This window comes from Aspergillus lucknowensis (assembly GCF_044049455.1).
Source record: "Aspergillus lucknowensis strain CBS 449.75 chromosome Unknown BJX67scaffold_5, whole genome shotgun sequence".
NCBI classification, from domain to species: domain Eukaryota; kingdom Fungi; phylum Ascomycota; class Eurotiomycetes; order Eurotiales; family Aspergillaceae; genus Aspergillus; species Aspergillus lucknowensis.
In genome coordinates, this window is record NW_027263549.1 from 653,650 (window position 1) to 680,676 (window position 27,027).

The 27,027-nt window shown below is 51.7% G+C and overlaps 8 protein-coding genes across 8 annotated transcripts; 6 read left to right on the forward strand and 2 right to left on the reverse strand.

The window, feature by feature from the left end:
- Nucleotides 1-366: 366 nt before the first annotated feature.
- BJX67DRAFT_378119 (putative RNA binding effector protein Scp160) lies at nucleotides 367-4,474 on the reverse strand (the record flags this gene model as incomplete). Its single annotated transcript, XM_071032283.1, has 4 exons — nucleotides 367-1,352; nucleotides 1,400-3,698; nucleotides 3,752-4,002; nucleotides 4,087-4,474. The coding sequence occupies 4 exons, from the start codon at nucleotides 4,472-4,474 to the stop codon at nucleotides 367-369; spliced, it is 3,924 nt and encodes a 1,307-aa protein (XP_070889776.1).
- Nucleotides 4,475-4,859: 385 nt separating this feature from the next.
- Nucleotides 4,860-5,868, forward strand: BJX67DRAFT_248048 (uncharacterized protein). The gene has a single exon (XM_071026219.1). The coding sequence runs from the start codon at nucleotides 5,184-5,186 to the stop codon at nucleotides 5,784-5,786; it is 603 nt and encodes a 200-aa protein (XP_070889777.1). The 5' UTR covers nucleotides 4,860-5,183; the 3' UTR covers nucleotides 5,787-5,868.
- A 2,102-nt stretch (nucleotides 5,869-7,970) lies between these two features.
- On the forward strand, nucleotides 7,971-11,051 carry pakA (mitogen-activated protein kinase kinase kinase kinase STE20; the record flags this gene model as incomplete). Its single annotated transcript, XM_071034647.1, has 4 exons — nucleotides 7,971-9,965; nucleotides 10,021-10,120; nucleotides 10,183-10,517; nucleotides 10,567-11,051. 4 exons carry the CDS (start codon nucleotides 7,971-7,973, stop codon nucleotides 10,669-10,671), a joined length of 2,535 nt encoding a protein of 844 aa, XP_070889778.1. The 3' UTR covers nucleotides 10,672-11,051.
- Nucleotides 11,052-11,437: 386 nt separating this feature from the next.
- Nucleotides 11,438-14,523, forward strand: BJX67DRAFT_344627 (ESCRT-0 subunit protein HSE1). Its single transcript, XM_071028282.1, has 9 exons — nucleotides 11,438-11,843; nucleotides 11,929-11,978; nucleotides 12,069-12,103; nucleotides 12,180-12,255; nucleotides 12,304-12,402; nucleotides 12,456-12,576; nucleotides 12,631-13,242; nucleotides 13,297-13,512; nucleotides 13,563-14,523. Exons 1-9 carry the CDS (start codon nucleotides 11,804-11,806, stop codon nucleotides 14,114-14,116), a joined length of 1,803 nt encoding a protein of 600 aa, XP_070889779.1. The 5' UTR covers nucleotides 11,438-11,803; the 3' UTR covers nucleotides 14,117-14,523.
- A 562-nt stretch (nucleotides 14,524-15,085) lies between these two features.
- Nucleotides 15,086-18,713, forward strand: pan2n2 (poly(A)-specific ribonuclease). Its single transcript, XM_071026223.1, has 3 exons — nucleotides 15,086-16,420; nucleotides 16,475-17,590; nucleotides 17,653-18,713. Exons 1-3 carry the CDS (start codon nucleotides 15,210-15,212, stop codon nucleotides 18,581-18,583), a joined length of 3,258 nt encoding a protein of 1,085 aa, XP_070889780.1. The 5' UTR covers nucleotides 15,086-15,209; the 3' UTR covers nucleotides 18,584-18,713.
- BJX67DRAFT_390516 (putative translation elongation factor EF-1 subunit) lies at nucleotides 18,567-21,879 on the forward strand (the record flags this gene model as incomplete). The annotated part of the gene is made up of 5 exons (XM_071034648.1): nucleotides 18,567-19,312; nucleotides 19,391-19,504; nucleotides 19,654-20,379; nucleotides 20,430-20,612; nucleotides 20,666-21,879. Exons 1-5 carry the CDS (start codon nucleotides 19,069-19,071, stop codon nucleotides 21,877-21,879), a joined length of 2,481 nt encoding a protein of 826 aa, XP_070889781.1. The 5' UTR covers nucleotides 18,567-19,068.
- Nucleotides 21,880-22,582: 703 nt separating this feature from the next.
- On the forward strand, nucleotides 22,583-24,838 carry bipA (Hsp70 family ATPase KAR2). Its single transcript, XM_071028283.1, has 4 exons — nucleotides 22,583-22,604; nucleotides 22,701-22,924; nucleotides 22,979-24,084; nucleotides 24,139-24,838. The coding sequence occupies exons 2-4, from the start codon at nucleotides 22,773-22,775 to the stop codon at nucleotides 24,702-24,704; spliced, it is 1,824 nt and encodes a 607-aa protein (XP_070889782.1). The 5' UTR covers nucleotides 22,583-22,604; nucleotides 22,701-22,772; the 3' UTR covers nucleotides 24,705-24,838.
- Nucleotides 24,839-25,045: 207 nt separating this feature from the next.
- On the reverse strand, nucleotides 25,046-27,014 carry BJX67DRAFT_370189 (chaperonin 10-like protein; the record flags this gene model as incomplete). Its single annotated transcript, XM_071030884.1, has 5 exons — nucleotides 25,046-25,465; nucleotides 26,056-26,270; nucleotides 26,321-26,399; nucleotides 26,449-26,816; nucleotides 26,870-27,014. The coding sequence occupies 5 exons, from the start codon at nucleotides 27,012-27,014 to the stop codon at nucleotides 25,046-25,048; spliced, it is 1,227 nt and encodes a 408-aa protein (XP_070889783.1).
- Nucleotides 27,015-27,027: the final 13 nt, after the last annotated feature.

The window sequence follows — 27,027 nt, forward strand, 5'->3', positions numbered from 1 at the left end:
AGCGACAAGAGTCCATGTGAAGATCCTGGGGCAGATATATCCCGGTTGTATCTTCCGACCAGACTCGCATGGCCGTACGGAAGGGGAGTCAACGATGTTGCGAACATGTCCACTGAGTAGAGGTCTGTCTGTCCATTATCTAAAAGAACCAATAATATATGGTCGAATATTCAAGACAAGAAAAGGCAAAAAATCGCCAGGATGCTAGGGAGGAGAAAAGACCACATTCTTTTGATGAAGCAATACAAGCATAGAATAAAAAGAAGAAAAAAAAAGGAGAAATGGGAGAATAAAACCAATATTTCTTGGTATGTTCAAAGTATTGTTTATCCCGCAGCGCCCTTCTCTCTTTTTCTTTTAAGCGACTCACCTGGAGGCGCCAGTCAACCCGGCATGAACGGCCTCGAGGATCAGATCTCTCGCTCTATCGAGGTTCTCCTTGCTACCCTTGATCTCAATCGCTTCGCCTTTAGCCCGGTCTTTGGGCACGTTGATTCGGCAGCCCGTTTGTTTGCGGATAGAGTTGATTTGGCTCCCTCCTTGGCCGACAACAAAGCGATAGGACTTCGGATCGGGCAAAATAAGGTATCCAGTGGCAGACTGCTGAGATGCCGCGGCCATGGCTTTCTCCAATGCAGCCTTAGCCTTGCCCACATTATCAGCAGATCCAGTCAGAACCCATGGAATCGTCGCAGGATCACTGGGATCGCTAGCCACAGGGCTGTTATCAACCACCTTCCAAGAGTGGGCCTCTAGAGCATCGCTAGGTTCATCAGTGATCAACGGGAGAGATTGGGCTCCATTGACTGTGCCACGCGAGTCTTCCAGGGTCGGCTTTAGTGGGATTTGCTGACCAGAGTGAACCACGGTCACCTGATAGTCGTTGCGAAGACGGCGGAAGAACGCGCCATTATCAGCAATAACATGGTGTAGATGCCTTGGAACCTCGACGCTCACACCCTGTTGATCCTTGAGTAGAGCTAGAATGTGTTCTTTCGCTTCCGCCACGGCGGAACTAGCGCCCTTAAGCTTGACGTCAGAGCGTCCAGAACCTTGCCTTGGGATATCCAAGGTGATATTGAACTTGGATTCAATGCCCCTCCGGGTATCTCCCCCGCGGCCGATAAGAAGACGATGCTGCACAGGGGGTATCTCAACGCTGGCAATAACTTGGTCTTCACGCTCCTTAACGAACTGCTCAATAGCCGCGATGATCTTGTCCACGACCTCGCCATCGCCTTCGAGTCTGATTGTAGTATCGTTGCTTTCGGGGCGTGGGAACCTGACCAATCGAGATGCACTCGAATCCGTCGGGCCACCGGCCTCGGAGACAATCTTGCGAATGTTTGCACCTATGAAAGATTAGCAGTACTCAGCGCGGTATTTTGAGTAGACATACCGCCTCCGCCAATCAGTGACTTGTGATACTTCTTGTCGACATCAATTGACTTGGTGACCGTAGCGTCGAACTCGCTCGAGCGCTGCAGTAATATCTTCTTCGCCTCTTCAACCTGCTTCTTAGTACCCTTGATCTTGATATCGACGCGGTCAGAAGAGTCTGGCACATCGTTGACACCCGGTACATCGATTTGAGCTCCCGTATCAGCTCGGAGTTTGTCCATTTCACGCCCACGCTGGCCGATGAGCGAAGGGATCTGGCTTTGTGCGACAGATACCGCGGCCGAGTGTGAATGGTCAACAACCCACTGGAGCAAGCTCAAAATCTCGTCACGGGCAGCGTCTGCCCCCTTGCTAGGTCCCTTGACAATGACCTCATCAGCAGCCTGTTGAAACCGGTGGGTTCGAACACTACCAGCCTCACTAGAAGTGTCCGCGATAGACTGGTCATCGCTGATGACTGCCGCCCTGGGGAACTGGACACGAACGGAGTAGCGGTCTTGAAGCCTGTTGACCTGGCTGCCCTTCTGCCCAATCAGCTCCCGGTGATACTGGGCCGGCACCTTCAAGATATGGGTCGTCTCATCTTCTAGCTTCTTTCCGAGATTGATTATCCTTGCCTTGGCAGCGTCAGCTTTGGCCTTGGGTCCTTTGACCTCGACCTTGCCATTCTCCACCTTAATATCAACGTCAAATTCGTCACGAAGCTTGTTGATATGCTCACCCCTCTTGCCGATGAGGAAGTTGGCGAACTTCTGCGGGAAGTCAAAGGACGTTGTGTAACCCCTCTCAAGATCGTCCCTTTCTTGCTCGACAACAAAATCCTGGAGTTTAGACGAGAGTTCCTCAACAAGATGGGAAGGGCCGCGCAATGAGACGTCGGTCCGGGGAGTCGCACCACTGCCGTTCTGGTTCGGGCCACCTCCAATGAGAGTACGTATACGGATTTGATCTTCGCCTTTCGACTCCTGCTCACGAGCGATGAATCTCCGTGCCTTTTCCTGGTACTTTCTCGGAATGGGTACAGTCTGTGTTACGATATCATCTTGGCTCCCCAAAGAGTTCAACAGATATTCTTGGGCTTCCTTAAGACCTTTCTCGAAAGATGCAATGTCGGTGGAAGACGGCCGCTGCCGTGGGATTTCCAATTGTGGGGAGCTTGCAGAAAGACCTTCATAGATGAGGACAACATCAGGAGAGTCAACTTCTTCAGGGATAAGGAGATGAACACCGTATTCGGAACGTAACCGATGGACGCTACGGGAGCGCAAATATGGGTGGAAATATGGGTCAATGGTAAGGTGACGGAGCCTAGAGGGAGGATGAGCCTGCACAAGGTTCAAAATATCGGAGCGGGCACGAATTGTGTTCTTCCCATCTCTCGAGTACACTTCCCAGGTAACTGGCCCATCGGAGGCAAGAGACAGAGCGATTCGAGAATCGTACATATTCTCGAGTTCCTTGATAACCTGCCGCTGGCTCAGGTAGCGGGTAAGGGCGCGTGCATGAGCATGTGGACCGGAGGGGGCGTTGGGATGTTGGCGAGAGAGGTCAATGCTCGCCATCTGCATGCTTGTGGCAAGGTCCATTGCCCGATTAATACCATCTTCAATCGCATGAAGTGGGCCCGTGACGGTTAGGAATTCAGTGTCGTCTGACGGGGGAGGCAGCACAATGGCACATCCAGTTTCGGCGAGAAATTCATGCAATGCGTTAACATTGTCACCAAGAATAAACTGGTGCTGGCCCCGATTGATCGCCAGTTGTCGCAGGGTCAGCTGCTGCTGAAGGTCGTCGGCAAACTTCTCAATCTCAGCACGAGCTTCCTGTGTCGCGGCGCGCTCTCCAGATATAATGATATGCCTGTCAGAAACCGGTACGAACTGAACGTGGCCAGGCTCAGCTTCCTGAGGCGGAGGTTGGCTGTGCCAGGTGTCATAGCGAGGAATGTGTATCTGAGCTTTGGTTCGCTCCTCAATTTTCCTCATATTCACATTGTGAGGGCCCGCAATAAAGGGGAAGAATTCCGGCGGGATCGACTTCAGACGCAAGTTCATGTTGGATGCGCGTTCCTTGACTATCGCCTCGATTTCCCGCCTCGCCATTTCGGCGGCGACAGCATCGCCCTCAATCAGCACATCGATGGTGTCATTGTCCTCTTCCTCGTCACCAGTTGCGTCTTCCGCACGGGGAACTTGGACGCGCGCTCCTGTTCGTTGCTGGATGTCCTGGACAACAGCACCTTGTCGGCCAATAATATGAGGTCGTGCGGAGGTAGGAATGGGGACACGAACCGATTGCTAGAACCGGCTTAGCTGGATAATGAACAAGCAAATCTACACAGAGGGCATACCTTGGATCCAACTTGTTCAGCCACTTGTTTGAGGGCTTGCCGCACTGCATCTACTGAGCCTCTGCCCTCAAAGATGATAGACCCGCCAGGCCCGCCTCGCATATCAACATTAGCCTTTGATCGCTTGGAAATATCGCGCAAGATATCCCGAAGCGGTTTCTTCAACTGGCCCCTCTGGAGCATTTGTGAAGGCGCAAGTCGGAGCTGCTCCATGTGCTTCCCAGGGAGAGTCATGATCCTAGGAACGTCCGCTGACTCAGGGTTAGCAAAATGGTTACATGCTAACTGAAACTCTTATATTCAAAACAGGGAATCACAATACGAATTGGACGTACTTGATGTTGCGCCGCTGGGTACACCATTGGCAAGGGCGGCAGCAGCAGAGGGCCCTTTTGCGCCCCAAGCAGAGGCAGCAAGTGCCTTCGGCTTCGGGCCGCTCCCTAAAGCAGGGAACAATTCCTCCGACTGTACATCCAAGGCAGGGGTTTTCCGCGGAGCAGACTGCGGCGCCACTAGCGTGGTGCCTGGTTCTGGCGTTGACACCTGCGCAGGGCCAGAAGGATGGTCACTCGCCAGCGGAGTCGAGAGAGGCGGACGCAAGACGTTGTCTTCGTCCAAAACATCCTCCACAGTCACTTTGTGTGCCTCATCCCTAGCATGTTGCTCTTCGAGTAGCGCTGCTCGGGACTTGGCACTACCGTTCACAGCAGGTTCAGACGACATGGCTAATAGTCGGCGACGGGATATTTTGAAAAGATGGAGATGGGCGGATTTCAGACGTTGTGTAGTGCACTAATTGCTCAGATGTCAGAAAACTTAAAGAGAATCGCAACGGGGAGGGTCCCAAGACGTACCGAAGTGTGTCGTGTTCCCTGGAACAAGCGAAGAAACGAATAGTTGAATTATCTACTGGATCAAATAAACCCTGTAGAGCTCAAATCAAGCTATGCCAATGCGAATGGAGTCCACTGATCCGAAATCAACGCGAAGAGAGAGAAAGATGAATTGATATTGCACAGGCTAAACGAAAAAACGACGCTGCATTTCAAGAGCGCACAGAGAGGGTGAAGGTAGAGAGGCCTCGGGGCAAAGAGAATGAGAAGGAAGAGGGGTTGGAGAATAGAGGGGACAGGAGAGGTGAGGAGAAGATGTCAATGAATTGACAACTGAAGGACGATGGTGGTGGATGGGTTTGAGGATTTGAGGAGGACAGAAAGCCCGAATGGTCGCAGTGGGAAGACTGGGGGAGGAATCGACCACTCAACAGTGCCGTTGGAGGACGGAGGAGCCGAGACGCACGGTTTGAATGGAGCCTCACTGCCTTTTGCTGCCGCTCAATTGCGACCGATTCTGCCTGAAATAACCCTTGAAGCCATCATTCTTCCTGCTTGCCTTTTTCCTTCCCCTCAGATCCAAGTTCTCCCACGTTCAGATGTTGAGCCCAGCTGCTCCCAACAAGCAGCGACGAACCTCACTCAACGGCCCCGGTTCCCCAAGCTCGAGTACTCGACAATCCTCCACTTGCCACAGAAACGAAGAGGGAACTTGCTTTCCAGTTAGCAGATCCGTCTTGCATATCTGGCAGGTTTCCAGAGGCTGCCAAGAGGCATACCGTTCACAAAAGATTCAGTATGAAGATGGACATGTTTCAGGAGCAGAGGAGCATGGGGGCGTTCCCAAGGTCCACCACGGGTTAGACTTGTTACTTCCATTCTCAGACAAGTTGTCCTTGAAGGTACCGGGAGAATTCTGCGATCTCTTGTTTTGCGAGTCCTCTGCCCGACAAGTGTCACACTGCAAAATTGTTCAAGTTGCTGAAACAGGCCCTCCCCGACAGTATTTGTTTTCAGGAACACAATCGGCTCTCACCACAAACTATCGGGAAATGTTCTGGCGCCCCGTCCATGACCGACTGAGAGTCGACATGACCCCGCCAATATTAATCGGCAGGTATGGGATCATTCCTGTGACCATTGTATTCAGCGAGTGTTTAATTCTAAAAACCACCATTGCCTTGATCGTCTTCGAAGCTTAGAGGCGTTGCGCTCCAGGTCTCGTGGGTGTGCGAGTCAAATTCTTGGCAATGGATGGCAGCTAGGTTCGAACGTGGCGATTTTGGAGGAGCAGAGCGTTCAACCCCAGAACCCATCCCTGAGGATTTGGGAGCAAAATGCAGGCATATTATCATGATATAAGCTCTTAAACGCACGCCACCCTGTGATCAGGGAGTGTGTCTACTGGCTCGTGCACCCTTCCTGCAAACACTACACACGCAAATCTCGCGGTTCCCTCAAATATATCGTCATCCTGTCTTCGGCGGACGATGTATATTCCCAAAGATTGGGGAGCTGATGGTAGGGCCTCCGTCGAACACGTTTTCTTGTCTCCTTTTTCGAGACTGCCGCACCATGCTATCAAGCTGACGCTTTGGCGGTTTCGCCATACGGAGCAATCCACTATGCGCCCTGCCCCGACGAGGACAGTTCTGACCCGACCTCTCCCAGATACCCACAGTATTCTCTTTTGATCCTGTAAAGTGAAAAGGTTGCGCATGTCATGATTGCTGGAGTAAAGGCCATAGGTTTACGCCACACCGACAGCAGTCTACCCCAGAGTACTGAAGAAGAGCTGTTCCTGCAAAATCAGGAAGGATAACATCAATAGTTGCTCTCTGTTAGAGCCTTTGTTGGAACACGTCAGAGCCTTCGAGAAAGATGGCGCTGGGTTTGAGAAGGCGCAGTTGGCACTGAAGAGACAATAATGGAGCCTGTTGATTACACAGGTTGCCTTCACTGATTTCATTGCAAATGATAGGGCAGCAGCATTTCGAAGCAAAACGGATACTCTCAAAAGCGCTGTGCTTGGAAGAGCCAGCTCCAGTCGTGCCGTGGGCCCGGGGATTTGGATGTCAGGCTTCATTCCGTTCAGGAAGGTTTGAGGCCCCGCCTTCCCAATTGAGCGAGCAGACAGTTTGGGGGATGAAACTTGAGGTCCCGGTCGTGTTTGCTCAAACCTCGAAATGAAGGAGGAAGTTCTTGTTTCTCATCTCAACGCTCAAGCCTCATGGTGGTCTCTCGGCGCTTACAAACTCAATCAAGACTTTGACCCAGCCTTTGTGAAGGAGAATTGCTGTCCCTTCTTGTCGTGCATAGAATTCAACTCTCGATGATGGATCTGAAACAGGGCCAATGACATATTCCTGCAAAAGTACCAGGGTACTACTGATAACCAGAGGCAAGACAGAGCGACCGATGTCCTCCCTCAGATCATGCGAAAAGTTTTCGATAGGTCGATGGGAGCATGAGCAACAAAAGACACGTTCTTGATCAACAATAATAATGAAAAAGAGTAGCAATAATTATCATGAAACATAGCAGCCTCAACCGCATCCATGGAACGCAGGGGAAACAATCAAACACAAGCCGAAAGCCAGACAAGTGGCTCTCGGGCCAGGGCCATCCTCAAATCAACCGTTTGGCGCTCGCTTGTTTTCTGTTCGGTCCAGCCTCCAGTCGACGAGGAAGGATTTCCCCGATCCCCTTTTGAAGTGTGCACCCACTCCATGCCGACTCCCATCTCCATGATTCTTCTTCCTCCCGTCCGTCTTCCAGTTGCTGCAACCTCCGGGACTGCATCTGTCATCGCCTTTGGTTCCGCGTCGTATTGCTTTTTTCTGGACCGCAGATCTGTGTGCTGAGCTGTCGGTTGTCTGCAGTTTCCTGCATGCTGGGGATTGATTCCTCTCAATTTCCGTCATTTTATTGATTGATTTTCTGCCTTCCAGAGACTGACTGCTCTCCTCTGGACGGGCCCCCTCACTTGCTGGGGGCTTCCTCTCTCTGAGCCATCAGTGGTTCTCCACGTCCCGGTCTCTGTTCGCGACGGTCGCCCGCGGCAGCTCTTTTCCCAACCAACCGACTCAATTCTCTTTTGTGAGCGCCCAGGTACTTCTTGTTCCTCCTTGCGTCGCCAATCTGGTTCTTCCTGCATCCCTGACCGTCGACCTGTCGAAGCTGTCCATCTTACCGTCCAGTATCCCCCCAGAGCACCCACTTCGACCACTTGTCGCCCAACCGGCTGGAAGGGACCGCCAGAGCGCACCGCCTCACCCGGTGGCTTCCCTCTCCCCTCCAATCAAGCTGGTGAGCCCAGTCACCTTGTCCCCAATCGGCCGACCTGTCATTCCCCTCCACCGTGACCCTCCCGAAATTCGCGCGTCATGAATCACGATACCTTTTCATCCTTAAAATTCCGCCGGCCATCAAGCAAACTTCATAAGGACCCTCCTGGTTACGGCTCTCGCAACCCGAACAGCCAACAGAGCACCACGTCACTTAAGCGGCATCCTTCCGCGCCTGTATATCCGCGCTCTTCTGCCGCTGGAAGCCGGGAGCATCTGCGGTCGAGGTCCAACGCATACGGCTCTTCTTCTTCGTCGCTCGATCAGAACAGTGCAGGAGCATCTCCGGTCCTTGCAGGCAACGAAACTGGATATTTCCACAGCAGTCAGAACCCCACCAGACCACGTCCTCCCTACTCGGGGCGACTTTCTCTAAACCACCAGAGCTCAGATGAATTAATTGGCACCCCGTTTGATTCACGGGGTATGCTAAGTGCCTTGGACGAAAATACCACCCAGTCCGACAGGAGTTTTCACGAACACCCGGTCGAAAAGCCCCCGAATTTCCGGTCGCAAACCGCCCCCAACTCACGAGCCTTGAGGCAGTCCGCCAGCTTCACCAACCTGCATCCCCGTATGGAGGCGTTTCCAAGTGCCACCAGCAATGACCGCCCTACGAATACAAAGCGTTTCTCTGACGAGGGCAATGCGACGAAACCAGCGGGAACCGGCAGGAGTAAGAAAAGCAGTTTTTCTAGCTTCGTCAATAGCATGCTAGGCTCTCCTCGCGGCATCAAAATTTCTGCCCCCGAGAACCCAGTCCACGTTACCCATGTTGGCTACGATAACCAGACAGGCCAGTTCACTGGTCTGCCGAAGGAGTGGCAGCGGCTTTTACAGGAAAGCGGCATTACCCAGAAGGAGCAGGAGGAACACCCACAAACAATGGTCGATATCATGAGATTCTATGAAAAGAACGCGCGAGGGGACGATGAAGTTTGGCACAAGTTCGATCACGCTTATCCTCAACATCAGACTACCTCGAGTCCAATATCCCAGCCAGCGGGGGCCACTACGTATGGCGCACAGCGAACATCTCCTCCTACTAGCCCTCGGTTCCCTCAAAATCATGAGGGCAGTTTTGAAAACCCACGGGCGCCCCCTCCGGTTCCCCGAAGCGCCGCATCCGCGGCTCAAGCCATGTCTCCACCACTGGGAAGCCTTGTACCCAGCCGAGCACCCCCAAAACCGCCAACTCCCGCCAACTTAGTCCCCAGTCGACCCGCACCACAACCTCCCACAACGGCTGCCTACACTGCTATCACTACGAAACCAGCCCTAGAGACCCTTAATCCTCAGTTCAGCACCCCCCCAATTCCGGAGACGGAGCCCTTATCCTCGGAGCCGCAGCGGAGTCGGTCGAATTCGAAGACAAACGGAGCCCCGGCGCCATGGCCATCAGTTACTCCAAACCAATATCAACAACAACAAGAGCATGCAATGGCCGCGGCCCAGCAAGCGCTTGCAAACAAACAGCTCGAGCGTAGCCGCAGCCAGCGCCAACAACAACAGTCTCCACGCCTAGAGCAGAAGCCAGCCACGCAGCCGGCGCCTGTCCCTCCACAGCATGCGCCTTCTCCGGATGATGCCGCTTTGGCGCAAGCCTCCCAGAACTCACGTGCTCCACCTGCGGCTCGTCCCCGTCAGCGGGCCCGTCAGAGTAATGCCATGGATGTCAGAGCGCGACTACTTGCTATTTGCACGCCCGGCGATCCAACAAAGCTGTACTACAACCTGACTAAGATTGGCCAAGGCGCATCTGGTGGTGTATTCACTGCCTACGAGAACAACTCAAATAGCTGTGTGGCGATCAAGCAAATGAACCTAGACCTGCAACCGAAGAAGGATCTCATCATCAATGAGATTCTAGTGATGAAGGACAGCAAACACAAGAATATCGTGAACTTTCTGGACAGTTACCTTCACAACTTAGACCTGTGGGTGGTCATGGAATATATGGAGGGTGGAAGTCTCACCGATGTCGTTACGTTCAACATAATGAGCGAGGGTCAAATTGCTGCTGTCTGCCGAGAGGTGGGTTCGCCGAGTCCCTCTATTGTGTATTACCGCGCTAACTTGCATCTGTAAGACACTCAACGGCTTGCAGCATCTTCATTCGAAGGGTGTAATTCATCGTGACATCAAGTCAGATAATATTTTACTCTCGCTGGATGGCAATATCAAGTTGAGTATGTCATAGATGCTATTATGGAGTATGTCTTTTTACTGGATGGGGACTAATGATGTACAGCCGATTTTGGGTTCTGTGCTCAAATCAATGACTCACAGAACAAGCGAAACACAATGGTTGGAACACCATATTGGATGGCACCTGAGGTCGTGACAAGGAAGGAGTATGGCCGTAAGGTGGATATTTGGAGCTTGGGCATTATGGCCATCGAGATGATCGAAGGAGAGCCTCCTTACCTCACTGAATCGCCTCTACGAGCCCTGTATCTGATTGCCACGAACGGTACCCCCAAGATTAAGGACGAACATAACCTATCACCAGTATTTAGGGATTTCCTTCAGTTTGCCCTTAGGGTGGATCCTGAGAAACGAGCGTCTGCCCATGACCTATTGAAGGTATATGTGCATCTTGCTATCCATGGAACCATGGCTAACCCCCAAGCAGCACCCGTTTATGAATGCTTGCGCACCTCTCACACACCTCTCGCCCCTGGTCAAGGCTGCACGAATCAGCAGAGCACAGGAGAAAGCCCAAAAAGGCGGTGTCTAAATATCTCCCCACTGGCATATCTATATGTTGATGTCTATTCTATTTCCTCAGATACCCATTATCCCCTATTTTCTATTTTCGACAGGCTTCATATCCCTGGCTCTGCCTTATGACTCCTGTTCTTGTTATGAATTTCGCCCTCACAGGTTCTTCGGTTGTTTCCAAGCTAAAATATGATAGATGGCAATGACTTGACGCTAAGCGTGGGATATCAAGCCTCCTATTATTTGATGTCATGTTTAGTATATCCCATCCTTTGCTTGACGGCGGTTTTTGTATACCTGTCTCGTTGAGTTTCAACGACCATTTCCCGCAAAGTTGATGGAACGCGAGAGCAAGATCTATGCGGATATCCGGCTATTTTGCCCAACTGGACTAGGGATACGACCCGGTCATTGGAGTTGAGTGCGTGATACTAGCTGGTAAGGGCGGCCCTGACGCTGGTTTTGCGCGAGTCCCGGAATTATTGATGATTTATGGGACAATGTTCTTCATTTCACGACTGAAATAAAACAACAAGTGCATGCATGGTCTTCTGCGTTCGCAGCTCCACAGTATATCCTCTGCAGGACAGGACGTGTCGGACGAGGCGTTACAAGTTATAGCTAGGTATCATAATAAATATATTCTCATTGTTTTAGTTGCTGTTGCCTCAGCCCTCTCTTGGGTCTTCGGCGTGTCGATCCCATGAGCTGTGTCGGGAGGCTTTGTGTGGCTGAATAAGCGACTGCTCTCCGCTCGGGCGAACCATCATTCATCGTCGTCACTCGTAGAATCAGGTTCCATCTATTCTTCAGGTACCCTCGTCCCCTCTCTTGTCATTCTTTGATTCCGCCTCTTTCCTTACTCCTGGATACTGCGACTATTCCGAAGTACCACTGAGCGAATCCCCGTATCCGCTGTTCATTCGAGACCGCGAGCTTCTCATTCCCCCGCATCAAGGCAGCCTGAGTTCCATATTCACGCAGCTTGCAGCTTATCAAACCCTCCCTGGCAGGCAACAGGCCATAATAATTCAAGCATTCTTCGGTAGCTTTCAGTTGCACGGGAATAATCTTTCGATTACCATTATTTGGGGTTGCTACTTGATCCGGACCTGAAAGTTTGAAGAGATATTGGAGAAGCAACAGCGATGTTCCGCGCGCAGCAGAACGCCTTTGACGATGCAGTTGGTATAGTACCCGAGACAACTTCCCCCCTGTGTATTGATTGTTCTCTATTTCCTACCGGTGCACTGACTGCTCATTTCCAAAATAGCCAAGGCGACAGATGAGAACTTAACATCCGAGAATTGGGAATATATTCTTGTATGAAGGAACCCGCCCCGCTCTCACACGCAACACGTTTTCAGAACAGAAGAAGAATATGCCGTCTGACTCTTTGTCTTATGTCAATAGGATGTGTGCGATAAGGTTGCTGCGGAAGACTCCGGGTGGGTTGCTCCTGGGCTGCCCGTCTGTTGGCCTCCATCAGATCGATTCAAGCTAACTTCGGACCGCCGGTCACAGTGCAAAAGATGCGGTTGCTGCTTTAATCAAAAGACTTGCACACAGAAACGCAAACGTGCAGTTGTATACCCTGGAAGTTCGTGACCTGAACTCTACTCGCTGTTTCAAGACTGACTTCGTCTAGCTGGCCAATGCACTCGCGCAGAACAGTGGCCCTAAGATACATCGCGAATTGGCGTCAAGGAGCTTCACAGATGCCCTCCTCCGTCTTGCGGCTGACCGGGTAATTGAAGCACCCTCAATTTCTAGCAGAGGATAAGTACCTAATTCTTCTAGAATACCCACCAGCAAGTGAAATCCAAGATTCTGGAGCGTATGCAAGAATGGACGGAAATGTTCGCCAGCAACCCAGATTTTGGTATCATGGAACAAGCGTATATGAAGCTAAAGACTCAAAGTGAGAATAAAACCACCGTGCGTACACTGTCGGAAACTTATATTTTATTCACAGACCCCAACCTACAACCTCCATCAAAACCCGGAAAGCGGGAAATTACTGAAGTAGATCGCCAAAAAGAGGAGGAGGAATTGCAAATGGCGCTTGCGCTCTCTATCAGGGAGAAGCCCACTGTGACTCAGGAGCCACAAGCCGAAAGCAGTAGCTTGGTGTCCGCACCGCCGAACCAGGCACAAACCGCAACATCTGGTCCAGTTCCTTCGGGTACTTCGGCTGCTACAGTTTCGAGAGTTCGAGCACTATACGACTTCCAACCTTCGGAGCCTGGTGAGTTACAGTTCCGAAAGGGAGATGTCATTGCTGTTCTTGAGTCCGTGTACAAAGATTGGTGGAAGGGCTCTTTGAGAGGGCAGAACGGAATATTCCCCCTCAACTATGTCGAAAAGCTTCCTGATCCCACTGTCGAAGAGCTTCAGCGGGAAGCTCAAATGGAGGCAGATGTTTTCGGCCAGATTAAGAATGTTGAGAAGTTGTTGACACTCTTGAGCACCCGGAATTCAGATTTGAATGTTCAGGACAACGAGGAAATAACTACTCTATACCATTCAACATTAGCGATTCGTCCGAAGTTGATTGAGCTTATCGGAAAATATTCTCAGAAGAAGGGTATACTACCCTCCAAACCCCAGAACTAAATTTCAGCCACTCATAACTGTGCAGATGAGTTCACCCAACTGAACGAGAAATTTATCAAAGCACGAAGGGATTATGAGTCTCTCTTGGAAGCATCCATGTCCCACCCCGCCCAACCCCAATATCCTCGTCCAGGTCAATCTCAGTATGGTTACCCTGGATCTGGAGCACCTGCGGGCTTCCCCCAGGGGCCGCCTCAACAGCAGCATGACCACCAAAGATACTTCAGTCCTCGTCCACCAGGTTTGTGCGACCGGTACATTGTTGTCTCTATATTACTAACTCCTGAGTAGATAGCCAGCCCAACGCTTCTTACTATCCGCCGGCTACCCAGTCCCCCGGTCCGGACCACACGTCCCCAGTAGGGCCGTATCAACAGCAGCAACTCTTGACGCAGCAGAAACCTCCACCGGATTCATACCAGCCAGTTCATCACCGCCCCGAGTCGACTTATGAGCACCCCCAAGAACTGGGGACATCGGTCTACGACTCCCCGGTGGAGCGGCTACATTATCCTCCGGGTCCTCAGGCAGCCAGCCAGCCGCAGTATCCACATAATCAGCCGCAGCAAACACCACAGCCAGAGTTCCCGTCTTCTGTCTACCCTCCCGACCACGCACCCAATCTAGCAAGCGGTGCGAACCTTGTGAACCAAGGAAAGCCTCCCTACCCCGCGTCTCCCATTACTCACCCTCCGCCGCCGCCGATGCAGCAGCCACCTCCAGTTCCAGGAGCATCGAATCCCGCATCATATCCCTCTGTAGGTCCCGGCGCAGGTAGCTACCAGCCTTACAATCCGCCGCAAAGCGCGATCCCCAACCATAACCCAACTTCATTTTACCAGTAACGCCTCACGTATACGAATCTTTGCTGAGCGCTGGACGTCGACCAGCCTATGTCGTCCTTCTTACAGTCCATGTCTTCGGAGTCCGTTTGCATGGAGGCTTCATGCTTTAGCTGCGAATCAGGGCGAGTCTTTCTGCAATCTATGTATCTATTGTTCTTATTTTGAGGGGAACTTTTCATGCTCAAACCATGCTATAATAGCCCACTTTGTCCTTTCGGAGTCCACAGTGAGGGATAATCTATCAAGGGCGCTGCTCCTGAGTCAAGGAGCACTGGCTAAGTAAGGAAAGTAGCTCGAATGTAGGGATGGCTCCGACGTACCCTGATGTCTTGGAATTGATCTGGAGAGTGAAACTGATTCAGTATGAACTTTATATCAGTGGAAACGCACCTTTAGTCCTGGTACTCTGATGGTTGCCCTTAGAAGAACGGCTACCTCTGTCGGATAAGTTGAATTTCGATAAAGTCATGTGACTATCTCTTGGCGCGATGCCCTCTGTAACTGCCTTGTGCAGACTTCATGGCGACGCTGTCGTAATCAAAGGAATTTTCTTTCTGGGATTCACTTCGGATCCGGAAAGTAAATGGTAATTGAATTTAAATAACAATATCGGCTGCCACTCTTTCGCCCCCGCCATCGACTGTACGCGACTCTCCCTCGACCTCCTCCCCGCACCTGCCGCTTGACGATGCCTGCTTTTGCCCTATATCTCGATGGGCGAATTCAATCCATGATCTAAACGGCCGAACTGAGGGCGTTATACCGTGCTGAGGTGCAACTCCTCTGGTATCCCATCCCAGAGAGCCAAATGCCATGGATAGAGACTGGGTTGAATTGTTGCGCATTCCGTTCCCCCCTCCGAATCCGCACGCGCTGCCAACGATTGCCACAACGATTGCATTCGATGACGTGTCGGAACTTCTGTGGGCAGGGAACGAATATGTTTGTCCTGTCCCCTACAATTGGTTAGTGAAACGAATTGCTGATTGATGTCTTTGTCTCCTAGGGCCGAATCACGTCCTTCTACGGTTCCGAGCTACAGAGGTACACCTCGGTTCGAGCCCACCCTGTCTCGGAAGGGTCGGTGCGGCAAATGTTATTCCATGAGAAGGGGGTTATATCACTTTCTTCGAGGAGTGTGCATATGATTACACGACGCGGTCTTACGCAATGGCATGTGGCCCATGATGAATTTACCGACCTCCGTTGTATGAGCTTTACAGCTCAAACGAATCGAATCCTAGTCGCAGGCTGCCAGAAAATAATGTTTACCATCGATATTGATAAAGGAACGATTGTCGACAAGTTACGAACCGACCACCACTATGTAATGATGAAGAAGAGCCGCTACCTCTGTGCTGCGACGGATACTGGATCTGTCAATGCGCTTAGCTTGACTGATTTTAGTATCGTGAAATCATGGAAAGCCCATGGAACGGCAATCAATGATATGGACGCGCGGAATGATCTGCTGGTTACCTGTGGCTTTTCGGCCAGGCAAATTGGGTCTCCAATCGTTGATCCCCTGGCGAACGTGTATGACCTGAAAACCCTATCCCCCTTGCCTCCAATTCCTTTTCATGCCGGAGCAGCATACGTCCGGATGCACCCGAAGTTACAGACGACAAGTTTTGTTGCTTCTCAATCCGGTCATCTCCAGGTCGTTGACTTGATGAACCCAAACGCTTTTTTCGTTCGCCCAGCGACTGTTACCTTCATGCTCGGCATTGAGATCTCACCATCCGGTGAAGCGCTGGCCATCAATGATGCAGACAGCTCACTTCAGTTATGGGGATCCCCGGCGAAAATTCACTTCAATGAAATGAGTAAGGAAGTCGAGTTCGCTGATGTTACTTCACGGCCACCTCCCCTTGACTGGTCGCCCGAAACACCTTTGAATACGATCGGAATGCCGTATTACCATGAGCGACTCCTTTCCGCATGGCCAAGCCATCTCATATTCGAGGTGGGCAGTCCTCCAGCACCTATAGATCCATCGATCATTCCCTATCTCCGACCTGGGGAGATTGGGCAGTATGCAGCAAACCCAAAAAAGACTCGGAGATACCAGGTTGAAAACACTCGTGCTTTAGCATCTTCTGAACCCGCTCTCATTGCTCCGAAATTCTTGAGCGAGAAGGCAAGAGAGCAGAGTAAAGTGAATCCAGACGGCCCTGCCAGCGATGCTGCTGAAGCCCTTGCGGGCGCAAAGATTAGCGGGGACTCAGAAGATGACCCCCTTCTGAAGTATAGTAATGTCGAAATCAAATATAGTAGATTTGGAGTGGATGATTTTGATTTCAGGTAAGACTTCAATCTAGTCTGATTTCGCGCACGCCTAATTTCATGCCTCAATAGGTTCTATAATCAGACCAATTTCTCCGGATTGGAAACGCATATCGCGAACTCTTTTACCAACTCCCTACTTCAACTCCTCAAATTCATTCCCTTAATACGTAACGTCGCTCTTCACCACGCGGCAACTTCCTGTATCGCCGAGAGCTGTCTGCTTTGCGAAATGGGGTATCTCTTTGATATGCTCGAGAAAGCGAGTGGCCAAAATTGCCAGGCGACTAATCTCCTCAAAACTTTCAGTAATTTTCGTGAGGCTTCGAACATGGGCTTGTTAGAAGAAAACCTCACGAACAAGTCACTCTCGGCGGCCATTCAGGCTGTCAACAGGTTCTTCCTTGGCCAAATTGCGCAGGACTTCCGAAAGGTACTCCCAAGCTCGGAAGACCTTGATATGAGGCTGGCAACCATCGCATCGGAGTCTATTCGATGCATGTTTTGTCAGAATGAGATTGTCAGACCTGGTAATACTCTTGTCAACGAGCTGGTTTATCCAACGGTCGACATAAAACAAGCTCGTAGAAACCCGGCATTCCGGTTTTCGAATATTCTGAGAGCTAGTATTGAGCGGGAGACACAGAACCGAGGATGGTGCAACTATTGTCGGCGCTATCAACAAGTGGCTATCAGAAAGACGGCACATCGCATGCCCCTTGTTCTGATGCTCAATGCGGCGGTGAACAACCCTATCTGTCGGCGTCTCTGGACGATTCCCGGCTGGCTACCTGAAGAAATTGGAATTGCTCTCGACGGCGGTCAAATCCTCTGCTTTGAGGGAGACGATCTGCGGATGCGCATTCAAGGAAATATGCCAGGACTTGTTGTATACGAATTGGTCGGACTGGTTGCGGAAATTGACATACCGGAGCACCAAAAAGCGCATCTGGTCTCATTCATCAATGTTTCCGTTTCCTCGCGTGAGCAGGAGACGAGGAGCAGATGGCATTTATTCAACGACTTTCTAGTAACAGAGGTGGATAAGGACGAAGCTCTACGCTTCAACCAGCCTTGGAAATTGCCATGCGTGCTGGCATTCCAAGTTAAAGATGCAAGACATGTTGTTGACGATTCATGGAAAAATTTCCTGGATACCACCTTGCTTTTCCGTGACTGGTCTCTGAAGTGAGTCGATATTCGCTGGGAAATGTTAATTCTTCCTTGATGCTGACACTGTGCTCTAGTAGTGGCCGCCCCGTTGAATCGCGTATCATGCTTTCTGATGATGAGAAACCGAGCCCAGGGACTCCAGTCGCCCTCGACACAGAATTCGTCGACCTTGAGAAGGCAGAGATCAACGTCAAAGCTGACGGCTCCCAGGAGATCGTGCGGCCAAACAAGAGTGGCCTAGCAAGAGTATCCGTGCTTCGAGGATCCGGCGCTCGAGAAGGAGCTCCTTTCATTGACGATTACATTTCTGTGAAGGAACCTATCGTTGACTATGTTACGCAGTATTCAGGTATTAAGCCTGGCGATCTCGACCCGAGGACAAGTCCACACAATATTGTACCACTGAAAGTTGCATACAAGAAGCTGTGGTTACTTCTTAACCTCGGTTGTGTTTTCGTCGGCCATGGGCTGGCGTCTGATTTCCGCAAAGTCAACATCCAAGTCCCTAAACAGCAGACGGTGGATACGCAATACTTGTTCTTCCACCCTGGGAAGAACCGACGACTCAGCCTCCGGTATCTGGCGTGGGCTGTGTTTAAAGAATATATCCAAGAAGAGCCAGCAGATAACAATCAGGGCCACGACTCTATTGAGGATGCGCGCATGGCTCTTCGCTTGTGGAAAAAATTCCAGGAGTATGAAGACGCGGGTATAGTGGCTCAGATGCTAGAAGAAATTTTCCGCGAGGGATCGAAGCTGGGCTTTCGGCCACCGCCTCGCAACGGAGCAGCTACAGTCCTTTCTCGTCCTGGGACTGCGGTGACAATGCAGAATAATAGTGGTCGCAATACACCTAGCACCCCCGACCCTGGTGCTGGAGGTGCGGCGACGAGCGCGCCTGCAACTCCGCGGCAGGCGTTCCGACGGTCCATTGCTTTGACGCCGAGCAACGGCACATTCTCCGGGCCTGGGGCAGGGGAGTCATTTGGCGGAAGTCCATTGAAATGACTGCTTCTTCGACGTTTTCATGAGTTGTACGGATGAGCACACCTGTTCGAATGGAGTTTGCGAGTTTGGCTTGCCCACTTGGTTGTGCGACAGGACGTCAAGGGCGGTTTGGGAGATAGAGAGAGAAATTTCAGTATCATTTCGTGATCTTAATCATTAGAATATTCCGCGTTAAGCTCATGACAACGGCTGATCCGATCTCCAGAGCGTTGTTGGAGCACGCGGCAGAATGGCTGGAGCGGGGAATGACGTGGGAATTTCAACTCTCGCTCGCACCAACGCCTGGAACAAGAACGACGACATCCAGTAACCCTCGAACCCCCTTAGCATTCTCACTTATTGTGCAACTGCTTGTATCTCTTCTATCCCTGTTATTTATTACTGCTCCTCTTTTCTGATTTCTCAATATAGAAGTGTGCAGGGCAACAACCTGCACCCCTCTTACCCCGCTACTCTGTGAGTTGGGACAAAACGAAAGCTCCAACATGTCACGGCATCGTGTGAAGGCTGTGAGTTACGACGAAGATGATTACGACGAATACGACGAAGACGACGATGGCTACGACTCCCAGGACCCCGAAGAGAAGGAGTTTCTCGAAGAGTGTACCCGCGAGGTACTGAGTCAATTGGCTGCTGGTGTTCCGTCCGTGAGCGCGAGTCGCGGCGAAGCTCAAGAAGCTCTGTGGCATTACTATAATGATGTAGAGAAATCGGTGAATTATCTGAGAGGTATGTATTGGGTTTCCTTTACAGTTGAGCTGGATACTATGTTAGGCGCTGGGTGCTAATTCGGGGTCACGGGTGTAGGCAAGAAGACTAAAGAGACGGGGAAGAAGAAACCGACGGCTGCCTTAACAGCAAAACCGAAAGGGATTACAGGTAAGGAAACTTTGTTTTGTGTTTCGCGCCTCGTATGCTTCGGTGGTTGGGCTTGGGTCACCGGTAAACTTGTCTCGATATTTAGTTAGGTGAGGGAAACCGTAGGTATGTCAAATCTTTGTCCTGCGTTGTTGCTCCACTAAACTGACAATGTTGAAAAGCTTGAGCACGTTCTAACAGGTTATTCTTAGTGTCATCATACCCTCTACCTCCGACAACGGTCTCATCGCATCCGTCCCACTTCCCCGCGGCGCAATTCTTTCGTGACTCCCCCTGGCTTAATATACCTGCTCATCGGAAGGCGGATATCCTGGTCGAACAGTTATACCCTCGACTTGGTCTTCTCGGCGGGGCACCAGAGGGTGGCGGGGGAAAGATGTCTAAGCTGGCTGCTTTGGCGGCCGCGCGCAAGAAGGAGGGTGACAAAACTCCAACGTCACCTACGACTGCAATTGATAAAGCTCAGCCATCTGCGAGCGAATATAAGGGAGCTCCACTGTCGCTCCGAGAGAGACTTGCTGGTAGTGGCAAGCAGGCTAGACCTTCTGAAGACTCGCCGTCACTCCCTGGGTTAGGGAAAGGACCTCGTTGTGGACACCCTCTGTCTCAGAAGAGAACATCCCTGGAGCCGAAGACCCCAACTCCGGCGGCCGTTACTGAGCCAGACGCTTCCGCAAGGGGCGAACAGACTCATGACCAAGAAAAGCCACCAACAGTCAATGTCCGCGCGCCGCCATCGACTTTCGCCGCTACCATTATTGGAGTTGATACACGTTCCAAGATGACCGAGCTCAGCCACTTGTATACGAATACGCTGGACCTTATCAGAATTTACGGACAAGACCTCGCTGAACCATTTGACTTTGCAGGACCCAGCCCGGATGATGTAGTGTTGAACGCCCAAAGCTCAGCGAAAGGTTTGGCCATTCGGCGGAGATATTGAAATCCTACCCTAATGGAACTGCAGGATTCAAGTCTAAACAGCCTGCTTCAAAGCCGCAAGGCGACAAGAAGGACCAGGCAAGTTTGACAGGTGACATGGACAGCCTTGGCCTCGCCGAAAAGATACACGTGAAGAGCAAGAATCTAGATGTGCTCTCTGAGTACAAGAAGTTCAAACGGAAGAATGCCATGAACTTCGTGGTCATTGGTTAGTTCTTGCTTTTATACTTGACTTGATATAACAGTTAACAAGGAGCGAAGGCCATGTTGATGCCGGGAAAAGCACGCTGATGGGACGATTATTGGCCGATTTGAAAGCTGTTGACCAACGAGCTCTAGATAAGTATCGACGAGAGGCAGAGAAGATAGGCAAAGGGTCATTTGCCCTTGCGTGGGTCCTAGATCAGGGCTCGGAGGAAAGAGCGCGGGGTGTCACAATCGACATTGCGATGAGCAAGTTCGAGACGGAAAACACCATTTTCACGATTGTAGATTCTCCCGGCCACAGGGACTTCGTTCCGAATATGATCGCTGGCGCCAGTCAGGCAGATTTCGCGGTTCTAGTTATCGATTCTAGTATCGGGAATTACGAGTCAGGGTTGAAGGGCCAAACCAAGGAGCACGCCCTACTCGTTAGGAGTATGGGCGTACAAAGAATAATTGTTGCTGTGAACAAGATGGACACGGTTCAGTGGGACAAGGATCGTTTTGAGGAGATTGAGCAGCAAGTTTCAGCATTTTTGACTACTGCTGGGTTCCAGGCGAAGAATATCTCCTTTGTACCGTGCTCCGGTATCAGTGGGGATAATGTCACTCGGCGGAGCGAGGACTTGAATGTGTCCTGGTACGCTGGTGGCACTCTTATCGACGAGCTCGAGGCTACTGAGCCTTACTTGCATGCCCTCGATAAACCACTGCGAATGACGATTGGCGATGTGTTCCGGGGTGGTATACAACAACCGCTCTCAGTGTCGGGTCGAATTGACTCTGGCAGTCTGCAAATAGGCGACCAGATCCTCACCATGCCGAGCGGGGAGACGGCGACAATTCGAAGCCTTGAAGTGGATGGAGGACCAACCGAATGGGCTGTCGCTGGTCAAAACGTTGTGTTGAACTTGGCTAACATCGACCCTATCCACCTCCGCTCCGGCGACGTTGTCTGTCATGCGTCCGCACCGATTCCCAACATTACCTCGTTTTCATGCAAAGTGCTTGCGTTCGACCACTTACTGCCCAGCATGGTTGACATCCATCGAGGCCGCCTGCATGTTCCTGGGCGAATTACGAGGCTCACGGCAATATTGGACAAAGGGTCTGGAAACGTCCTGAAGAAGAAGCCAAAGATCGTCCCGCCTGGAGCAGTGGCGCGCTTGGTTGTCGAAATGGATCATGCTGTGCCTCTAGAAGCACCTACCAGGATTGTTTTGAGAGCAGGTGGAGATACTGTTGCGGCCGGACTGTTGGAACGAACATAGAGAACCAACTTTCATGAATATACCAAGACTATCAAAGAGAACATTCGAAACCTTGGAAATGTTGAGCATCGCAAACCTGCCACAAAGCGCCGTGAGATACAGTGTGGAGCGGAAGTTCAGATCCCGCGGCCATGACAAATCGAGATACCAAGCCTTTTCCGGCATGGGCCAGTGCGGCCTGCAGGAACTGGCGACTTCTTCGCCGCGCTATCCTCTCTTCGGGCTGGTGATTCTGGCAAATTCGATCGCCTTCTCAGACCGCCTTGGGTGGGCCGTGCAGAAATGGGGGCGGTCAGCGGGAGGCTGAGTCATCCACAACCACAGGTGGCAGGCTTGGCCAATCACAGCATGAGAAATAGCCTTGTATGCGAAAAGGCCAGATGGCCGCTGCCCGTCTTTTGCCGCTCGCGCTCCATACAAGAAGCTGCCCTGGGCTTCTCAAGTCCTCCTCTTTCTTCTCTCTTCCAACATACGTCTCTCTCGTCCCCTTACCTCTCTTCAATTCGTGCTCCCCTTCCGTTTATATCTGGTTGGGCTTGCTTTACTTTTCTTTTTGCCTTCTTCGTTTCCCGTTTTCTTGAAGCTTGGGCTTAAAGCCACATTCTATTCCACGAGTTCAACAGAACATCCATACTCGCCATGTCGCGTGTCTCAGGCCGCGGCACGGCCAAGCCGTTTGCTGCTTGGACCACCGTCTTCTACCTTCTCCTTGTCTTCATTGCGCCCCTGGCGTTTTTCGGATCAGCACACGCTCAGGAGGATGATGCCTCCGTTCAGGACAACTACGGAACTGTCATCGGTATCGATTTGGGAACAACTTACTCGTACGTTTATTCTGCCTGAACCATGGATGGAAGTCCGAGAAACTGACCCCTGGCAGCTGTGTTGGTGTGATGCAGAATGGAAAAGTCGAGATTCTCGTCAACGACCAAGGAAACCGTATTACTCCCTCCTACGTCGCCTTTACCGATGAGGAGCGCCTGGTCGGTGACGCTGCAAAAAATCAATACGCCGCCAACCCTAAGAGGACTATATTCGACATCAAGTGAGTTTCTTTTCTATTGGCTGACACTGCGACCAGTTTTCTGACTCGATATAGGCGCATGATTGGCCGCAAGTATGATGACAAGGATATCCAGCGCGACGTCAAGAACTTCCCTTTCAAGGTTGTGAACAAGGATGGAAAGCCTTTTGTCAAAGTCGATGTCAACCAGACCCCCAAGACGCTCAGTCCCGAGGAGATCTCCGCCATGGTCCTCGGTAAGATGAAGGAGATCGCTGAGGGTTACCTTGGCAAGAAGGTTACACACGCTGTTGTTACTGTTCCCGCATACTTTAACGACGCCCAAAGACAGGCCACGAAGGACGCTGGTACTATTGCCGGCCTCAATATCCTCCGCGTTGTCAACGAACCCACCGCCGCGGCTATCGCCTACGGTTTGGACAAGATGGGCAAGGAGCGGCAGGTTATTGTGTACGATCTTGGCGGCGGTACCTTCGATGTGTCCCTTCTGTCGATCGATGACGGTGTCTTTGAGGTCTTGGCTACCGCTGGTGACACTCATCTTGGTGGTGAAGATTTTGACCACCGTGTTATGGACTATTTCGTCAAGCAATACAACAAGAAGAATAGCGTGGATGTAACCAAGGACCTAAAGGCCATGGGTAAGCTCAAGCGCGAAGTCGAGAAGGCGAAGCGAACTTTGTCCTCGCAGATGTCTACTCGCATTGAAATTGAAGCCTTCCACAACGGCGAGGACTTTTCTGAGACTCTGACCCGCGCCAAGTTTGAAGAGCTGAACATGGACCTGTTCAAAAAGACTCTGAAGCCTGTCGAGCAGGTGCTGAAGGATGCCAAGGTGTCCAAGTCGGAGATTGACGACATTGTCCTTGTTGGTGGTTCTACTCGTATCCCCAAGGTTCAGTCTATCCTGGAAGAGTTCTTCAACGGCAAGAAGGCAAGCAAGGGTATTAACCCTGATGAGGCTGTTGCTTTCGGAGCCGCTGTTCAGGGTGGTGTTTTGTCTGGTGAGGAAGGCACTGAGACCCTCGTTCTCATGGACGTCAACCCCCTTACTCTTGGTATCGAGACCACTGGTGGTGTGATGACCAAACTCATTCCCCGCAACACTGTCATCCCCACCCGTAAGTCCCAGATCTTCTCGACCGCCGCTGATAACCAGCCCACCGTCCTTATTCAAGTTTGTAAGTGTCTCCGCGCCCGATTTGTGTTGTAGGAGAGCCACTAACCCGCCGCAGTCGAGGGAGAGCGCTCTCTCACCAAGGATAACAACCTGCTCGGCAAGTTTGAGCTTACCGGTATACCTCCATCCCCTCGCGGTGTTCCTCAGATTGAAGTCTCGTTCGATCTTGATGCCAACGGTATCTTGAAGGTCAGCGCTAGCGACAAAGGCACTGGTAAGGCGGAGTCCATCACTATCAATAACGATAAGGGCCGCCTGTCTCAGGAGGAAATCGACCGCATGGTCGCTGAGGCAGAGCAGTTCGCTGAGGAAGACAAAGCCATCAAGGCTAAGATTGAGGCCCGCAACGGATTGGAGAACTATGCCTTCAGCCTCAAGAACCAGGTCAATGACGAAAACGGCCTTGGTGGCCAGATCGACGAGGATGACAAGCAGATTATCCTGGATGCTGTCAAGGAAGTGACCGACTGGCTGGAAGAGAACGGTGCCTCTGCCACGACTGAGGACTTCGAGGAGCAGAAGGAGCAGCTGTCCAACGTGGCGTACCCCATCACCAGTAAGCTTTATGGCTCTGCTCCTACAGAGGACGACGATGACGACTACGGTCACGATGAATTGTAAAATAACTTAGAGGGTTTTCTGGAGTTCAACTGTATTAAGGCTCTTTTCCATTTTTCCAACTTCGCATTCTCGAGCCGGGACCAACACATCTATCATTGGTATAAGATAGGGCGAGCATGATACCAAATACAAACGATCCAATACTACTACTTGTACTCCGTAGGAGCTCTTCTCCGTTCGAAGCAGGACTTTGGGTAGCCTCTTTCGAGAACATCCAGATATTCAGTGTCCATCATGTCCAAGAAACTCCCTCACTCCCTCAACAATAACCTGGTGGTCATCCTCCTGTTTCAACCCACTAACCACAATGGCACCCACGACGCCATCAACCCCTCTGACTCTCACCGAAACCCGCCCCCATGAATCGCAAAGTCATCAGCAACCTTCCCACCGCTCGAACTGGCCAGCGCAAACTTCGCCACAAACGCCGCCTCCACACCACTCGCATCCCCGCCAACCCCCGCCAACATCTTCTGCCTCATAAGCCAGCTCGACACCCCCCACCGCAACACTGTATTTCGCTTCCGACGTACCCAGACTTCGTTGTCAGGGACCGTGCCTGGTTCCGTGGAGCACTGAAACACGACGTGTGGTTCGGAGCCCCCGGTGAGGGTAATGGAGATGAGGGCTGGCTTGCGATGCGGCGTGGGGAGGGACAGAATTCGCGAACGCAGGGCAATCCCAAGGGACCAGGCTGTTTCGGAGGTGAAGGTCGGAAAGAGCATTGAGGGGGAGGATTCGAGGGCGGCCAGGTCACGGGGCTATAACTCGATCAATGGAAAAGAGCTCAGCATGTGATAGATGGGGAGGGGAAAAGCTTACATCCGTGCTTGCGGGGGGTAGAGAAATATCCGCCATTTTACGCCGTAGCTCGTTGGAAATTCTAGTATAGTTGTCCAGGGCAATTGGGGAGTTGAGGTTTTGAGCAGAGTTGAACCAGAGCTTGCATTTGGCAGCTTGTCTCGCAGGTGGGGAATATTAATTTCCTTCCTGAACGGTGACGTCGTTTCACCGCGGCTACGCTCCTACTCTGGATGTCGTCCTTTGAGTTGTACTAGTAGCATACGGCACTACCGGAGGAGGCGAGTTACTCAACCTTAAGCACAATCCTCCCCGCAATATCGCCCCTCTCCATCTCCTCATACACAGCAGGCAAGTCTCTGAACGGCCGAACCTTCACCTCAGGCTTCACGATCCCACGCCGGACCAGCTCTACCGCTTCCATACACTCCTTTAACGAGCCTACGAGATTCCCACGAATCTTCAGCCCCTTGATCACGATCATGCAGATTGGTGTCTCGAGTACTGGACGTCCAGGTGGGATACCCACGCAACTGAGGGTTCCCCCGACACGGAGCATCTCGCACGCATGCGCGAACGCCTTGGCGCTCCCGGCTGTGACGACCGCAGCGTGTGCGCCGAGGCCGGTGATTTCGTGGACGCGTTGAATGGGATCTGTATTGACGAAGTCGACGAACTCGGAGGCTCCGAGGCCAAGAACAAAGTCGCGTTTGTCAAGACCGTCGACGCCGATTACTTGGGCTCCGAAAGCTTTTGCATATTGCACTGGCGTCTTTAATCAAGGCTAAGGGTTGAAATGGGAGTGGGAAGTTTACCGGCAAGATGTCCGAGACCTCCGCCAGCGCCGACAACGACAAGCCAGTCCCCGGCTCGAATGTTGGCCCCTAGCACTGCCTGATAAACATCAGCATATTGGCTCTTGCAATTGATTCTAGTTTTTTACCTTATACGCAGTTAGACCAGCACAAAGGACTGGTCCGATGACTTTGGGATCAATATCGTCAGGCAAGATTGTCAAATAGTCCGCATCAAGAGCGATGTACTGCTGGAAGCTGCCATCCTCATGGTGGAGATGGTTTGTGCTTTTTACACAGTACTGCTCCGTTCCAGCTAGGCAGAACTCGCATCGTCTACAGATACGGCTGGAGAAACGGATGCCAACTAAGCCACCGACTTTCAAGCCCGGGCTGCATCCTGGGCCAATGGCTATGGTGCGTCCAACGCCTTCATGCCCGCCGACATGAGGGAGCTTGATTTTTGTGATGGGAGCTCCATCAGCGCCAGCAGCGGTACCGTTCTTCGTGTGGAGATCTAGTGTTCAGTCAGTCCTAGGGGCCCGATTGAGGAGAATGATCGACGCCTACCGCTTTGGCATACCCCCGTGTAGAGAACTTTAGCCAGCACCTCGTTATTTCCAGGAGTTGGAACGGGGTAGTCGTCGACGAACTCAACAGGACCGCCGAGCTCGCGTACAAGGGCTACTGTCTGGATCTTGGGGATAGCGGTCATGATGCAGGCTCAA

What these genes read in the sequence shown, in the direction of transcription:
- pan2n2 (XM_071026223.1), top strand. Translation starts at nt 15,210, where the DNA reads ATGTTATTCCATGAGAAGGGGGTTATATCACTTTCTTCGAGGAGTGTG. An exon ending in GTGGATGATTTTGATTTCAG is followed by an intron (nt 16,421 to 16,474) that starts GTAAGACTTCAA and finishes ATGCCTCAATAG; the next exon opens with GTTCTATAATCAGACCAATT. An exon ending in TTCCGTGACTGGTCTCTGAA is followed by an intron (nt 17,591 to 17,652) that starts GTGAGTCGATAT and finishes GTGCTCTAGTAG; the next exon opens with TGGCCGCCCCGTTGAATCGC.
- BJX67DRAFT_344627 (XM_071028282.1), top strand. Translation starts at nt 11,804, where the DNA reads ATGTTCCGCGCGCAGCAGAACGCCTTTGACGATGCAGTTG. An exon ending in GTTGCTGCGGAAGACTCCGG is followed by an intron (nt 12,104 to 12,179) that starts GTGGGTTGCTCC and finishes CGCCGGTCACAG; the next exon opens with TGCAAAAGATGCGGTTGCTG. An exon ending in AAAATATTCTCAGAAGAAGG is followed by an intron (nt 13,243 to 13,296) that starts GTATACTACCCT and finishes ATAACTGTGCAG; the next exon opens with ATGAGTTCACCCAACTGAAC.
- BJX67DRAFT_248048 (XM_071026219.1), top strand. Translation starts at nt 5,184, where the DNA reads ATGTTGAGCCCAGCTGCTCCCAACAAGCAGCGACGAACCTCACTCAAC.
- bipA (XM_071028283.1), top strand. Translation starts at nt 22,773, where the DNA reads ATGCAGAATGGAAAAGTCGAGATTCTCGTCAACGACCAAGGAAACCGT. An exon ending in AGGACTATATTCGACATCAA is followed by an intron (nt 22,925 to 22,978) that starts GTGAGTTTCTTT and finishes GACTCGATATAG; the next exon opens with GCGCATGATTGGCCGCAAGT. An exon ending in CACCGTCCTTATTCAAGTTT is followed by an intron (nt 24,085 to 24,138) that starts GTAAGTGTCTCC and finishes AACCCGCCGCAG; the next exon opens with TCGAGGGAGAGCGCTCTCTC.